General features: G+C 36.6%; 1 protein-coding gene across 4 annotated transcripts in view; it reads right to left on the bottom strand.

Moving 5' to 3' along the window:
* LYPLAL1 (lysophospholipase like 1) overlaps positions 1-17,860 on the bottom strand; it is a 64,930-nt gene that overhangs the window by 41,939 nt on the left and 5,131 nt on the right. For all 4 annotated transcript variants that reach the window (XM_066380230.1, XM_066380248.1, XM_066380238.1 and 1 more), the window contains exons 2-3: positions 16,071-16,170; positions 8,464-8,633 (exon numbers count right to left, since the gene is read on the bottom strand). In XM_066380230.1, coding sequence (XP_066236327.1) covers positions 8,464-8,633; positions 16,071-16,170 — 270 coding nt within the window. The remainder of the gene's footprint in view (positions 1-8,463; positions 8,634-16,070; positions 16,171-17,860) is intronic.

Here is a 17,860-nt window from a genome sequence, read left to right as displayed (position 1 = left end):
CGCTGTTAGGAATATACCCCAAGAAGACCATAGCACTGTTTGAAAAGAAGAAATGCACCCCCATGTTTATGGCAGCATTGTTCACAATAGCAAAGATTTGGCAACAGCCCAAGTGTCCATCAGAGGACGAATGGATTAAAAAGCTTTGGTATATATATACTATGGAATACTACTCAGCCATAAGAAATGATGACATAGGATCTTTTACAACAACATGGATGGGCCTTGATAACATTATACTGAGTGAAAGAAGTAAATCAGAAAAAACTAAGAACTATATGTTTCCATACATAGGTGGGACATAAAGATGAGACTCAGAGACATGAACAACAGTGTTGGGGTACAGGGTGGTGGGAGGAGAGGGTGGGGGTTGGGGGAGGGGAGGGGCACAAAGATCATGGCTTTTCAGCATTTGCCATATTCCCCCCTTAATCTATAGACAGACAGCAAATATCTACGTATGGTGTTCCCACTATAAAGACTGCTGTCTTAAGGACAAATGCTGATGAACTATTTCAGCAGTTCCTCCTTCTTCAAAGACTTATATGTCAACATAGAGCTCCATGTTTCATAGGACATACTCAAGCTCACTCCATGCTCCCTGGAGCTTTAGCACAAGGGAATGCCCCCCCCTTTTTTTTCTTTTTTTTAATTATTTTTCTTTTTTTCTTTTTTTTAGTATTTTTATTTATTTATTTATTTTTTGTATTTTTCTGAGGATGGGGATGGGGAGGCAGTCAGACAGACTCCTGCATGCGCCTGACTGGGATCCACCTGGCATGCCTACCAGGGGGGAATGCTCTGCCCATCTAGGGTGTTGCTCTGTTACAATCGGAGCCATTCTAGCGACTGGGGCGGAGGCCATGGGGCCATCCTTAGTGCCCAGGGTGGCTTTGCTCCGGTGGAGCCTTGGCTGTGGGCAGGAGAAGAGAGACGAAGAGGAAGGAGAGGGGGAGAGGTGGAGAGGTAGATGGGCGCTTTTCCTGTGTGCTCTGGCCAGGAATCGAACCCGGGAATCCTGCACACCAGGCCAATGACTCCGACGGGTCTACCATATCATGCTTTTTACTTAAAAAAAAAAAAAAAATTTACATTTCTTTTGAATGCTGATGAACAGGAGACACCAAATCTTTTTCGCCTGCAAACTACTATCTTCTTTATTAGATCTAGCTAATAACACTGTTCTGTCTTTTTTCCAAATAGCTCCAGATATATGGAAAAGATTTATATAGGCGGATGGGGATCCTCAAATCCCTCAGCGAGATCTTCTGAGAATGGCTTTTAAGATACCTAGAGGCAGAAAAAGCCCAATAGAGATCAGGGGAACTACCAGCTTTTAGGATACACCCTTAAAGGCTCCAATGCCCCAAAGGGGTCTCATAGGATGCCATCTGAGTCCTGCTTCAATAGTGGAAAGGAAGGTCATTGAGCTAAAGCCTGCCAGGCTTACACGCCTCTGCTGTGAGGAAACAGGGACACTGGAAGGTGGGCTTCCCCCTCGCTCCTCTAAGGGAGGGTTCAGTCTCTTCCAGCCCTGCTCCAGCCACCTATGACCTAACCTTGCCCAGAAAGCTGGGGTTTGCCACTGAAGGCTGAAGGTGCCCAGGGCCGTCGGCCCCATCTACAACACTGTGGACGAGCCTAGGGTATTTCTTCCAAGAAGCAGGTAAACTGATCTCATTCTCACAGGGCCACTTAACTATGTTTTGCCTGAATAGTCAGGTTTTTTATTCTTCCCTCAAAGATCTCTGTTGTGGGTGTTGATAGTCCTATTTTCTGCTGCTTTGCTTAATATATAGTGTTTCCTTTATCCCTCCTACCTCAATGCCCCACTCACAATTCAGGCTGGGACCTACTCCTAATTTAGAGCTCTCTTTCCTCCTTTTGCCAACTTGTATTATGAATTTACCTTTGCCACCCAGCTTAGTATATCCCAAGGTTCTCTTTACCAGGCCACAGTCACAGAGCCCCAGGGAAAAGCAACCTGGTCTCAACTCTCCAGGCAGAGGAGAACAGAAGCTCCATATCCACGCATGCTGCAAATGGCTTTTTCCGGTCTACCTGAATCATTACCAGCTAGAAGCAGCGGTCATTGGGACTTGGACATGAGCTGCAAAGTATAGAATGGTGACAACAATTCCAGTGCCATGCGGACTTTTCCTGTGGGGAACTTTCCTGGACTCCTGCTCCCTGTGACAGCTCCTAACAGACTGAACTGTGGTTGGGTTGCATTTTTCAGGGATTTGGCATGGTGATGGGGCCAACTTGGACTTGGTGAACATGTTAAGGACACTACTCTTTTAGGGATTCTTGCTGTATTGGCCAAGAGTTTGCTTAAAGGCTTTTAATCACTGTAAAAAAAAATAGAGGACTGGATGAAGAAGATGGGGCACATATACATCATGGTATACTATTCAGCTAGGAGAAATGATGACATCGGATCACTTACAGCGGAATGGTGGAGTCTTGGTAGCATTGTGCGGGGTGAAATAAGCGAATCAGAAAAAAACAGGAACTGCAGGATTCCATGCATTGGTGGGACATAAAAGCAAGACTAAGAGGCATGGACAGGAGTGTGGTGGTTACGGGGGGTGGGGGGAGGGAAGGAGGGAGAGGGGGAGGGGTAGGGGTACAGAGAGAACTGGATGGAGGGTGGCGGAGGACGATCTCTCTTCAGGTGATGGGTATGCAACAGAACTAAATGACAAGATAACCTGGAAATGTTTTCTTTGAATGTATGTACCCTGATTTATTGATGTCACCCCATTAAAATAAAAATTTATAAAAAAAATAATAATTTAAAAAGTATACCTTAAGAGCATTTTATACATTAAATCCCTTCCTTCATCACTTTCATTTTTATTAACCAGGGTAATGTAATCATTTTATGTGGTTTCCTAATAACAAAAAACAAAGAAAACATTTTCTCACATATGAAATGTTGTGAACAAACATGAATGCATCCTGCAAGCATTTAACCTCATGTTTACATAATTCCAGTAATTAACAAGGAAGAAAAATGTACCCATTGAAATGTTATCATTTAGAACTTTAATGTAAGCCCCTTACCCATTTATACTCCTGTGAGGTAAGCTGCAATTTCTCACCGGCTATCTTTGACAATATAATCACCGTTAGCATCAGACACTACTATGAAAAGGGACTGTGTCTTTTTTTCAGACAGAAAAAAATTGAACACAAAGGACTAGTTATTTGAATTCAATTTCCATCTAACTGTCTAAAATGCAATATAAAATATACTGTTCAATAAGTAAATACCAAATAGTAAACTCATTGTAGGTAATGGTTATAATGTATATTTATAGTTGCTGGCAAAGTATTAAAATGTCAAGAGTTAACATTTCAACATACATTTAAGATTAACAAGCTGAATAAAACATGTTAAAAAATAATAAACCTAGCTTTTATGAACTCCTCAAATAAAATAAAACAGAAACAATATATTAAAAAAAAAAAACTATACTGGAAAAAATAAGTTAATCTCTCTGAAAACAAACTCCAGAGGGGAAAAAAAACCTTACAATTCAAGTTTACTGTCACTTGAATAGGGCTTTTCAAACGTAATAAAATCCACTCTCCCTCCAAATTTCAACAATTCTTCCATTTAATTTATAAATTATAATTATCCTTCAGATTAAAGTATGATAAAGTCTCGAAAGACTTGAGAATCTATAGTATATTTATTTGTATATTTTCTCTCACACAAAATTTATAGGATAAACAAACTGTTTATCATCTTCTATGCAAAGCTGTTAGAACAGCGATTCCCCTGCATTCAAGTTCTTATCATTGTTGCTGCAGGAACATAAGCTGTTTAATTGAGACACATGTAAGTTAATAGAAAAAAGAATGTGATCATTCTTAAGTTTTAGCTCCAAGAAAGAACTGCAGAAAAAAACTTGTATAAGGTCAAGACAAGGGGCCTTATTAATTCTGGTGGTAGGCTTCACCTTAGTGTAGTAGTATACATCCACTGTGTAAAATGTTTTCACCACAGACAGAAATAAATAAAACAAGTCATCTAAAATATCACTACTCATCCAGTTTTGAAATGGTTTTAAAAATTCATTTTAACAGTTGAACACTCTAAATGTACAATTTTATACCTTACTTTTGCATGATACTGATCTGAAAGTCTTTCAAAAGAATCACAAAACTCCATAATTATATTTTTATTCATTTAACATACACTCACTAAATGCCTTCTGTGTGAAAAGTTTGTACGGTGTTTAATGATGACATAATATTTATTTGTATTGGCAAACTATAATTCCCTTAACCATTTCCTTCATGATGGGCATTCAGAACATACATATAAAATTATTCAGGTACAATCCCAGAAGCACTTGCTTCTACCGGCTTCAAAATTCTGATAGTATGCTCATATTATCAAAAGCCTTATAATCTGGTCATATAATCTGTCAGGTTCTATACATCCCAGATCAAAGTTAAACCTAAATTATATCAATCTTCTCTTAACAACAAATCATCACCACCTAGTGGCCAGAAAAGGAATCTCATTCTGTACAATGTTCTTGATGAGTCCATGGATCTGGGTTCTAGTCCCCACTCTATTTTACATTAGCCAGCAATCTCTTTGCTTTTTAGTTTCCTCATAACTGAAATGAAATTTGGTTCTCATCTTACCTACTACAAGGCTCAAGAGAGAGATTTTATGAAAACGTGTATAATTTAAACTCTTATCTAAACATGAAGCACTGCAATAAGTAAGGGTGACTTAAACCTGTCAAGTGTAAGGTAACTGTCAACTATTTCAGTATCACTCCTACATATACTTTCTAAGCACAGTAGTACACACAAGAGGAGCAATATGCTTCTCCCATTCTGATTTCTCACACTGTACAGAAACATATCAGCAGGCAGACATGCAGAGACAGACTGTCCTATGGAACTAGAGAAAGACACTGCAAACATTAAGAAGGTAATTTAAAAGTCACTATTTTATTGCCTCTGCTTCCCCTTTTATCATACCTCTGTAGAATCATGTTTGGTGTAAATATATAAAATTAAATGAATAAACTTCTTATGTCTCATTTTCTTAATGGAGAGAGTCGAGGATTCACAGTGTGTCCAAGGAGGTCACTTGCACCAAACATCTCTGTATCTGACACTGAACTGGGTGGTGAATCTTGGCCCACTTCTTTGTATCTCAGCAAAGCTTATTTTTTCCATTAGGAAAGCAATATATTTCCACTGATGAAAAGTTGGACACAAAGAGTTTCTTTTCACAGCTAACATCTGCAGTCCACTACAGTGTTCTCAAGTGTAATCCTACTTACCCTTGTGTTTCCAAACCCATGCCACGGTGTATGTGTGGGTCTTTCGTCACTCTGCTGGCCCCGCTGCCTCTGCAACCTGGCAGGTCCCCTGGCCTTCTCCTGGGCCTGCCCTCCATGGTGTCATGGGCATAACCTTTCTAAAGCGCACACTCTTCATGTCATTCTCTGCGTATAATTCAAAACTAGGGGTTGGCATGTACAGCGAACTAGTGTTTCCTGAGACATCCAATGCGCCTCTTTCTCTCATGAATGTGTTTCCCTGCTGTTTACTAGGCCCGTTCTGACTCCTTCTTTACAACTCTGTTGGAGTCATCTCTCCTAAGAAAGATTACTTGTTCCTGCCCCACTGCTCACACTGGACCTTGAACTTACTTTTACATGAATACCTGCATTGTAGTAGAATACTTTACTACTGTATTTCCCTCATTAGACTGTAAACATTATATATTTTATTTTTTGGGGGGGGGTTACTCCATGGCTCAAAATTTTTATTAACCATTTGGAGACTGAATTAGTATAAGTAGCATCATTTTTGACCTGCCTGAACTAGGAAGACTACCCAGCAAAGGTTGGGTATCATATACTACAGAAAAGTTGCTTTTAAAACACTAAGTTTAATACAATAACATGCCACTAATCAAAATAAAATCGTAGAAAAAAATTGGCTCCCACCTACTAGTCTTGTTTACAAAGTTACACTGGTTGCGATTATAATCTCAGAGTGTATACTGTATGATATTAAATCAGAAAGTTTATCACATATTAAACAAAAGCAATAAGGACAATTTGTGTACCTATTATCTCCATTTTTTTTCATTCTCAGTGTTATAATTTTATTGTGTTCTCTCTCATATTTAATTTTGTTAAAACACCTAACATCACTATGACGTGTAAGTGTTTAATAAGATTGCTCAGAATCTCAAAGCACTTTTCTTTGACTTCCCATTGAATCCCCCTTCACTAAAAAGTTATGAACAGCACTTAAACCTTACTGGCATTTGTAAATTAAGAGTACTAATTAGAATACTCCTCTACCTTTTCACAAGTGATTTTGTAATTTTATTTTAAAGCAATTTCTTATCCTGATCTTTTCCCATATATAACATTACTTCTGAGTCTCATTACCTTATAATGATAAATTCAGTACCTGGTGTTTCCATATCTAACTTTGCTTCTTTCTCTTCACTCACACCTCCTGCTAGAATGCTCTTTCTAAAGCACAGTTCTAATTACAACTCAAAGACTTTCTTTAATCACCTCTTACCAATTACTTATAGAATAAAGGGTACAGGGAAACCAGAAAGAACTGACCAAGAGCTTAGAAAGAGCCAAGTGTTTTAGAAGAAAGAACGTGTTATTATTCCCCCCTTATAGATGAGGCAGCAGAAACTCAGTGAGGGCAGTAAGTGCTGAACCAGCGAGGCACTGGAGGACTTCAAATTGGAACTCGTTTTGGCCACTACATTATTACACTCTGCAGCCTCTTTAGTGCAGATATCGGAGTCCAAAAGGCATTTGCCGTTCAGACAACAAACTTTCTGCTAAAGCCATCTCGTGCCTAGATAGAACAAGCGCAGCTTTCCCACTTGTAAGTCCTGTTCCTATCCTTCTCTATGCCTAGACCTCTACACTACAATAGTTAAAATGTTACTTATCTGTGCATCTCAAAATCTCACGTGCCCTTGCTACCTTCCAACTGAACTCTAACCACCTCAACTACCTATGATCTCATCTTCTGAATTCCTGTGGTTCTTCATGAATTAAATCATCATTTCACATGCCATTTATGTAAATTTCCCGTGTCCGCTCTGTGGCAGGAATCAGGGTGGGTCCTGCCATGATTCTCTTTGAGGAGCACTCAGTTCTACCGTGGCAGGGCTTGTCACTGGCTGGCTTTATTTACAGTGATCATTATAAGAACCTCATGGGCTTTCCAGGTTGTAAGAAAACTGTGAGACAGGTCCTGTTTTATTTAGCTGTGTGTCCCTTGGACCATCTAACAGTGCCTGGCACACAGCAGGAACTTAGAAACTATTTGGTAAATAACTGGATGATGGAATTGGTCATATTGTTGCACATTTTGAATTTCATCTCGAGATTATGTTGTCTGATCCCCTAAACAGAGTCGAGTGCCCTTCCCTGCACTCTTCCCGGAACTCCCACAATACTCCTATTTATCTCTATTAGAGTTAAATGTTGTTAAATATAGAAACACAGAGTTAAATACAGATGAGGAAACAGAGGTCCATAAAGGGGATGTTACTGGCTGTAGGACACACAACTTTTAACTAACAGAAGTAGCAGGCAAGGCAAAGCAGAGAAGAATTCATTCTATCATGCTACCTCTCAACACAATGAATAGTTCAGTACTTCAGTAAACACAACGGAAGTTCACTAATTTATCCAAACCTGTCTCTAGGCAATTCAATGTCCGTATGAATGTTATTTAGAACATGATAGGGATTTGTAATTTGCTTTGTAATTTCATTATTAGTACAACTCATTATAAAAAATTAGTTATATTTGAAAATAAAATTCCTTCACCAAAATGTGTTCTGTACCACAAACATTCTAAACATCCAATCTCACTTTTGTATGTATTATAAAGAGATATTATAGTTTATGTTTTGATGATTAAAGAAAAAAAGGGTATTAAGTAGAAAAAAGAGCTTATAAAAAGGCACTTTATATCCCTTTGGGAACAGAGATTGATACAGTCATTTAACAAAGGTTTATAAATATCTTATTCCTGTGATATTAACTTGGAAGAGTTTACTGTTCATAAATCCAATGTTATATTTTGACTGTGTGCTTAATCATAGCAATAGTAGTTTAAACACATTTATAAAACTTAAGCTAATTAAAATAAATTGTTTTAAAAACTGAAATGAATAATCTCTTAATTGAAAATTAAACACGGGGCTCTCAAATTGTTATTATTAAAATGAAAGTGAATTAGTTTCATGAGCTATTGTTTATAATTCTAATATATCTGAAACCCTTACTGTGTAAAGTTTATTTGAAACTACGAACAGGTCAAATGATATACAAGGGCTTCTAAATAATATTCCAAGTCAAGTTCAATGAACAGAATTAAACAAAAGTGAAAACAACTTAAATGGCCAGCCTTTAAAGGTCTTACCCACTAAAATCCTGTTCTTCTTGATGCCACTTTTGACTTCACCATGGATCAGATTCGTAAGCACGTGACACATTGCATCGATTGACTCCAGGTGTTCTGGGCAGTCATTAGATATTTTAAATCTATCAAACCACACATTGGAGATTCCTCCTTTCATAGGAGTATATGGTCTGTTTAAACCCAAACAAGAAAAAACAACAAAAAATTAAAATAAGATGCTTTAACTTCTAAAACAGTTTGAATAATTGCATTTGAATAACTGCAGTATCCTCAGTTTTGTAAATTAAAATTTTTATAAATTAAAATTTTCATATTAAAAGCATCGCCATGCATGTGGCGTTAACTTGACTGGTGATTCCATTAACATTTACTAATGCTAGTCCATCCTTGTTCTCTCCATCTCCCCTCACCCTATCTAGTTGGTTTTTGTTTTTTTTAAATCAGGAATTGGGACTATTATTTTTAATCTTTTCAGGAACCTTGCAATGAAAGTCCAATGGGATATAAGTAATCATTGGAAGAACTCATCATACAGATAATCTATACTTTTTGCATCATTTGGGTCTCAACTTGGGTGCTTTGTTGGACTTATAAGACATTTAATGTGATGCAACGCAATGCTCTGAGTTGGGTGTCTTGTTGAAGAGGGTTAATCTTCTAAGAGTCTTTACATTTATCTAAAGCGGGATGGTCATGTTATTAGTGAATCTTTACTCTGGAATGTGCTGCAAAGGTGCAAAAGGGACCCAGCATGATTGGAAAGAAATGTAAACCTCTGAAGAACCCAAGCCAGAATTCTTCCAACATCTACTGCTTGGCCTCATTTCAGAATTAGATGTATTCTCACCCTCCAAAGTCAGTGAAATGCCCACTACAACCAAACACTGGGAAGTCGCGTTTCATGACCTAGACCTGAGGGGAGGGAAGGTTCGGGCCCACTGAGCTCTTTTCAGGATCTGCTGCACTCTGACCCACATCTGAGGCTCCTGCCTTGTCCCCCAGGCTCCCAACGGTGCACAGGAGACAAAATCTGGCACCAGCTCTTTCCTGGGGCTCCAGTGGAGCCTGAACTCTCTTTCCTGTACATCTCCTGACCTCAGAAGCTGCTCTGCTTGTGAGAGGTAAGTAAACTGGAATCAGGAGGGGAGAGAAGACAGCAGGCATTTCAAGACTCTCAAATCCCAGAATCCCCTTCTCAGGATTAACTTTCTTAAAGTACTCTGAAAATGAAAACAGGTATTTTCCACCTAGTATTAATGTCAACATCAGACAAAATGCCATTCCAAGTTGTATTCAATTTGTCACAAAAACCAGAGCGATCTTCTGAATGAAAACTTAGAGTGCTCACTTTGAAGCTAAATTTGATGCTTACTCTCTTGAATGATTTCTGCTTCCCTTTTTATTTTTATTCTGCTCTTTCTCTAAGTGTTTATTTGCCTGTCTAAGCACTTAAATAAGGATGATATCATAGGCTGAGATATGAATCATTCTGGGAACCTGGCCATTAATAGAAAAAAATGACATTCATTTAACTTTTTGTCTCTGACAGTGCCCTACTTAATTAGCGATAGATGCTCCATAGAGGTGAAATCCCAATGTAAGTTTTACTAATGTGGTTGCTATTTTATTCTATTATCTAAGAATATTAAAATTCTGTTCAAAGAAGATAACTGGGAAAATTTAAGAAAACAAAGAACAATTTAGAACTTTTCTGTTAAGAAAACATAATCAAGAATGCATAATTCTCTTAAGTTGTTAGAATATCTGTTAAATAAATCATAAAAGATTGTTTTTTAAAATAGCCAACAAACTGGTACATGTGTTATACTCATCTACTGTCTTCCTCAAATATATCACATTATTAGCTGGTATAAAAGAGCTCAGACATTACCACAATAAATGAATATGTTGGGCAATGAACATCTATGTGTTTCCTAAGTCAATCAATCAATCAAACCATTACACATTGGTAAAATATTAAGACGGAATAAAATGTCCAAGGGTAAAAAAATAAATAAAAAAGACTTGACATTCAACCTGATACCAAGTTCTGTTTTGATCTGTATTCCCCAAAAGTCATAAAATCGAAAGGTCACTCATAACCTTTAAGATAATGTCATCTGACTCAGTCTTCCTCTCTATCCTCATTTCACAGTTCTTCCCAAGAGTTCCGCTCCCCTCCTGCTTTCCTCTCAGCAGGACTAGTGTGTTCCTGACCCGGGGACTTCGCCTCCATATTCCCTCCAGCTGCTATGCTCCTTGCTATATTCCTGCACGACGGGCTCCCTCTGACCACTGGGGTCCCAGCTTAAATGTCATTTCCATGGGGGCACCTTCATTGACCTTATAATTTAAAGTCTATGTCCCTTCCCCCCTATAATGTACACACAGTCTCCCAACTCCATCATCCTACTTAACTGTACAGAACGTAGCACTATGTGAAATTAATTTACTTAATTTCTCTTTTTTCCCCAGTTTGTGTGAGCTTCCTGAGAGTGGGGACTCTTTTCTTCAGGGTTACCCTCCCATGCCAAGAACAAGTATTTGCTGAATAATGAATGTCAATAATCGCTTGTGTCTCTTGGTTAACTTGTGTCAGCTAGAAATAAGAGAATACCTAAAATAGTTTTATTCTGTTCTGCATTTCTTTTGACTTTAATTCTTCTAAAACCCATATTGTGATTTCGAGGAAAGGGTCAAATTTTTCTTGTTTTTTCAAAAAAGAACATGTTTCTAAGAAAACAAGTTTTTATATACTAACAGTATTTAAATATACTGTTTACAATACCAAACAAGTAGAATTATTTCTTCACAATAGCTGTTTTTAGCAGGGTTCCTAACCAGTGAAGTATATTTGCAGTGTAAACCTACTGGCATGGGGAAAGAGACCCCCAGCATTGTGGTTCAGATAGAAATCTTAAGTGATAAAAATGAATTTATTGTTTATGACACCTAAGTCAAAAGTGCCTGACACTGTTTTGGAAAACGTGGTTAATGAAAAATATAAACATGCACTTCATGTGAAAAAATAGTAACTCAAAAATTAGAGGCACTATGCAAATCTTATTACTCTTAGAATTCCAAAACACCAAGAGAAACTATATATCATCATATAAATTATTAATGGCTTGTTAAAATATTACTATATTTTAAATAAAAATTCTAATAGTAAACTCAAACTAAGAAAAACTCTAATTACAAATACAATTAAAGTATGTCATAGAAATAAAAATATTTACTGAGCACTTCAGTTAAACAGAGTCCAAATCAACATAATGAAAAAAAAATAAAGCAATATTTTCCATTTAAATCAACATAACAAGCTAATTGCTGACTTTTATTCAATATGCCTCTAACTGAGCTGATTAAAAACATCTATTAAATAAGGTTGAGGTAAAGGAATACCTTATAGTCAAAATGACAATTTACAAATTAATCACAACATATTGATATGCTGTAATAGGCCACAGTGGGTAAATATAATAGACTATTATTCTTCTCTTAACTTCTTTCATATATATATGACTGTTGAAAGCAAAAATCATAACCTTGATTAATAGTTTTTAATGTTTGTAGATAAAATACATATGACAAGGATAACATAAAAAGGAGAGGATAAAGATTCCTGTATGGCTGTAAGGTTTCTATATTTCATGAAAAGTGGTTAAAAAAAACTCAATAGGTAAAAGGTTTGATATATACCTTATAACCCCTAAGCAATCAGAAAAAGCATAAAAAAAAGGTAAGTGAAAATGGAGTATTAAAAAAATTTAAATAACCCCCAAAAATGGAAAGAAAAAGTAGTAAGTAGATTTAAATTCAAACATAGCAATAGCTACATTAAGTGCAAATGGTTTAAACAAATCACTTAAATGATAGAGACTGTTTAGATTGGCTAAAGAAAAACACCCAAATATATATATATATTGTCTGTGAGAAACCCAGTTTAAATCTAATCACATAGATAGGTTGTAAAAAAGATGGAAAAATACACAGTATATAAGACTCATCAAAGGAAATCAAAAGGATGGGAAAAAATATACTATAAATCTGCAAACACAGGAAAGTGGATATATCCTGTATGACTAAAGTATATGTCTAGGTATTACTAGAGATAAAAGTGAACATTTTATAAAAGTAGCAATTAATGAGGAAGACGATAATCCCTCACAGGCATGTGTAATAATATCACTTAAAAGGCATGCAGAGAAATCTGAGAGAACTAAGAGAAGAAACAGACTGATCTACAATCATAGTTGAAGATTTTAATACCTATTCTTCAAGACCTAATAAAACAACTTAGAAAAAGAATGACTATGCAAATATAAAATTTGAGCAATACTATAACCACCTTCAACTACTGACATTTACAGAATTTTAAACACAAAAATGTACCTTGCATAGTCACCAAAAGAGACCATATGCAAGACCATAAAATAAGGGACAGTATCAACAGACTGAAACTGTACAGAGTATTTTCTCTGATGACAAGATGTAAGATGAACTAAGACTACAAAATCTTCAGTCAATAGAGATGTGGTTCATATTTGAAAATTAAATTATTTTAGAGCTTGTCATGTTAAGTTACATATTAAATGACGTTTCTAATTACTCTGACAGTCTGAGACACCTGGAATTAAAACTTGATAACATCTGCATGTCTCATCAAAACAGAAAAAGAAATTCACAGTAATACTGAAATACATTTTCTGATTTGATAAAACATTAAACTAGTCTTGCTTATTGTATTGTTCATAAGATCCCCTCTGACATTTAGAAAATCCCAAGTCAAAAGTTTTGCAGCCATTGGTCATTTTGATCAATGACATTTGGTTCCTGATATGGAAAGGACCAGTGAAATACAGCAGAGTTACGGAATATACCACTCGCTGAGTATTTAACATAAATAATTTTGCTAGTTCACTTCAGAGCTCTGGTATTTATATTTGAAAGCAATATGCACATTTTGCAAACCTACTTAATTTGTATGTTCGTAGCAAATTAAGTTGCATTACTATCCTTAATTAGATTGTTTTATTTCACTATTTGACGGGGACTGATGAAGGACAGGGGCCTGAAATGTAATATTACACAATGTAGATCCTATTTATAGTAAAAACACATATATATGCTTTCTGATTATTTTTGAAAAACTCTTGAGTTCCAGAATGGGAAACTGCAAATTGTACTGATTTCTGAAGTCTTTATGTCTTCATTTTAGGAATCTTAGAACCAGTGATGACAGCAAAGCAAAACTTGACAACTCCTTGCTCACAAGAGTGAACTAGAGACTGGAAAGGTTTGATGGGAAGTGGAATTTTGTTTCTAATGTTTCTGACCTTGAGAGATTAAGTCTAAACATGAAGGAAGCCTAGCACATAGAGACCTGTTGGTAGATGCAATCGCAGCCATCTTTTTGTATCAATTCTAAGACAATAATGCCATCTATACTTACATTACCTTTTCAAAAATATAAGCAGCTGACCACAACACAACCTTTTGTTTCCTACAGGAGAAACAGGACACTAATAATACTAGTATGGGCGGTAGAGGTGTCACTTGGAGCAGGGTGTTTCAGGCTAGGCACTACTGAGACCAGGGCTCTCCCATGCAGTGGAGGATTCTCAGCGGCACCTTGGCCTCTAACCACTAGGTGCCACTTGCCTTGCCATGCTGCCCTGCCTCCCAGATGTGACAACCAAAACTGTCTTCCAACATGGCCAAATGTTTCCTGAGGGACAATCATCACTGCTTGAGAACAAGTAATTTAAATCATCTCATTAAAAAGAAATCATCAAGATTTATAACTCAGGCAAAGGTTAAGTAATAATGACGATATGGTCAAGAACAGTTGCCCCCAACATACTGTGCTGTCCCTAGCCACATATAGATACAGCAAAATTAAAAATGTAGGTAGTGCAACTGAAGAACTGAGCTTTTAATTTAATTTATTAATTAATCAGCATACAAATTCACATGTACTATACATGGAAAATACACATTAGATTTCAAAAATCTGGAATGAACAAAAGAAGATGAAATATCATTGATATATTTATACAAATAACAAGTTGAAATGATAATTTTGGATTTAATGGGTTAAATAAATATATCATTCAAATTAAGATTAAATTGTTTCTTTTTCCTTTTTTTAAATGTGGTGTCAAGAAAATTTAAATTTGCTTATGTAGCTCATACTATATTTCATTGCTTAGCATTGGACTAAAATACTTGATGATCTGTCCAAGGAGCCACTGACTAGGAAAACATGTAATACCAAAGAGTTATGATGAATATTAGTAACTAGTATTAGTTCAGTGAACTACTTCAATGAACAGCACCCACAAACAATACTTAGTGTATGTGGAGAATTTTGAACTCTCAGAGGTATCTCTGGCCTCAAGTTCCTTTCACATTGGTGATGACATAAAATTCATAAGCTGAAACATACTAATTCCTAGAACTGTATTTCCAATGATCTTCCATTCAATCACATCATACAATTATATTTATACTTCGGCTGAAATGAACTTCTCTTTCCCATCCCAATGTTTCTCTCCTTCCCAGCTTCACTACCCTACAAACCAAGAGCAAATAGTAAGCTCTTTGGACATTTTCAAAGACATTCAACTTACAGCACAAAAGTAACCCACTGGTCATTTGGTCTTTTATCTGCACTACCGAACTACTAAAATTATAGTAAAATCATAACTCTTTTGAATCTTAAAACTTACGATAGAAGTATGTTTTTCTTATCCATTCAATTCTACCAACTGCTGTAAGTAAAATCTTTAAGTACATAGAAAAAAGTCCTTGAAATTGTCTACTTCTCCTTAATAATGTTAATAAAAATATAAAGCAGAGCATTTGCATAAGCACACAGTGTGTCCACAAGCCCAGCTAATGGGAAACCAGGCTGGGTTGCACAGCTCTGCTCACATTACCTTGCTTACTACACAAGAGAGGACTGGTAAGGCCCAGTTCAGTGCATGTGTTCAGAGTAAGAGACGATGCAGATGCTAATTTAATAATTACAAAAAGCAGTCTGTCTACAAAACTGGACTGATCTCAGGACTGTGCATTTTGTTAAATACGCCTGCAAGTTGAATAATCGAAATATTTATTAAGTAGTCAATTCCATATTCCTATTCTGGCTTACTGACTCAAAAGGCTTATTAACATTATTTCTGAAACCTCAGGAGTGTTGAATGAATGCCTCAAGAGCCTTTCCCACAGATTCGAAACTCTTGCTTCACTGAATTATTAGAAAGGGGATGCTTGTTGGAGATACCGGTTTCTCTGGGATGCACGAGGGGAATAAAAGAGTCTGAAAGGTGAGCAATCCATAGGGCTGGAGGAAGCCAAGTCCTGGAGGCCAGGCTTGGGACAGGGTTTAAATTAAGAGCTCTAGGAATGCTTTACTAAGAGGGAACACTGTACTCACCTAGCAAAACGCCCCAATAATATAATTGTGCAAAAAAAAAAAGTTCTGGAAACAAGTACCCCAATTTAAAATATTTTAAATCCAGAACATCCAGCCGGTACGTCTATTCATATATGTTCATGCCAAAGAGTTACCCTGAGTATTGCGATCCCTTACTGCTTACCTGGGAGGAGCTGTCGGGTAAATAATTTTTATATGCTGGAATGTTAAATCTTGATTTAAAACCTGCTTGATCCACCTTCTCAGTCCTTGTCCAGAATCACCTGATGGATCACAAAATCTAGATTAACATAAAACATTTTGACAATTCAGTGTATTTAAAAGCTGTCTGTAACTTTCATGTCATACAGAGGACGGAACAAGGAATAAAAAGAAATCTCCATATATAAAAATAACTGTAGAGAAGCTGATTTATCATTAGGAACTGATCAGGCATCAATAAAAAGAAATAATTTTGATTATTTTACTCCTAACTTCACCACTGATCATTTTAAAGACCTTGTTTAAGCTTGAGTTATAAGTTTCCCATTTGTTTAAAGGTTATAATAGGAACAAACAGATGAAGTGAGTAATTTTTCTAAATAAAAAATTATATTTTTTTCCTGATTTTTAAACAGTCACTTTTATCTCTACTCTTAAAAACAATAAATTCCTAAAGTGCTTATAAACTTTTGTTGTTGGAATAACGTAAAACAATGTTCTTGGTTAAAATAATAAAATCCTTCAAGAGGGGTATTTATTTTTAACCCAAAGAAATTAGAATTCAATTCTGATACCATGTTTACAAGACTTAAAATAATTATAATATGTTCCAAGGCTGAAAAGTCACCAAAATTCATGCAAGAATTAATGTATGTGCATTTCCATTAAAAAAAAAGGAAGGAAATATATAGGTCTACTTCATGTTGTCCTGAGGAGGGAATTTTAAAGGTAACAACTTGAATTTTTTAACCAATCAGTTCATTAAGACATCAATTCAAAAAATATCTACTGAATGCCTATAAATGTGTCAGGCACCGTGTTCACAGCTAGAGAGGCAGAGACAGGAGGGTGAGAGAAGAAAGAATCCCTACTTTCACGGAGCACACAGTTTAGTGTGAGAAACAAACATTAGTCAGATATTCATACCCATATATGTGAAGCACAAATGTAGTCACTGAAAGATGGCACCTTTGGTGCTGCCAGGGCTCCTTGTATTTAGAAATGACCCAGTTAAGAAGTTCAGGGTAACTTCACTGGAATATAAACTCTGCAAAGCAAGGCTCGTGTTGTGTTTTACCCACTGAGTTTTTTGTTCATTTACTGCCTAGAACAGGACTGGTACAACCTGGGCATCCTGCAGAGGGTTGCTGCATGGCGTGAATTCAAGCCTACAGGATGGTGAAGAGTCAAGTACTGCAGGAAAGAGCCTAAGGCAGATGCTGAGACCTTTAAAGGAAGGGACAATGGGCATCTAAGAATTGAAAAGCAGCACGAGAAAGAAAGAGCAGTGAGTGCAAGATGAGGTTAGAGACACCCTTTTAAAAATAACTGTAATCAAGACTTTGGCTAGCCTTTGTCTCCAGTTCCTAAGAAAGAGGTAACCTCTAAACCAGGGGTCCCCAAACTTTTTACACAGGGGGCCAGTTCACTGTCCCTCAGACCGTTGGAGGGGCGGACTATAAAAAAAACTATGAACAAATCCTTATGCACACTGCACATATCTTATTTTAAAGTAAAAAAACAAAACGGGAACAAATACAATATTTAAAATAAAGAACAAGTAAATTTAAATCAACAAACTGACCAGTATTTCAATAGGTTTCAATAGGAACTATGCTCCTCTCACTGACCATCAATGAAAGAGGCACTTCCCTTCCGGCTGGATAAATGGCCTCAGGGGGCCGCATGCATGACGGTTGTTTGGGGACCCCTGCCCTAAACCCTTAGAATTTCCTGAGTGATTAGAGTGTT

This window comes from Saccopteryx leptura, chromosome 1 (genome assembly GCF_036850995.1).
Source record: "Saccopteryx leptura isolate mSacLep1 chromosome 1, mSacLep1_pri_phased_curated, whole genome shotgun sequence".
NCBI lineage: Eukaryota > Metazoa > Chordata > Mammalia > Chiroptera > Emballonuridae > Saccopteryx > Saccopteryx leptura.
The sequence above is the reverse complement of the archived record's forward strand: the minus strand, read 5'-3'. Positions and strand labels throughout refer to the sequence as shown.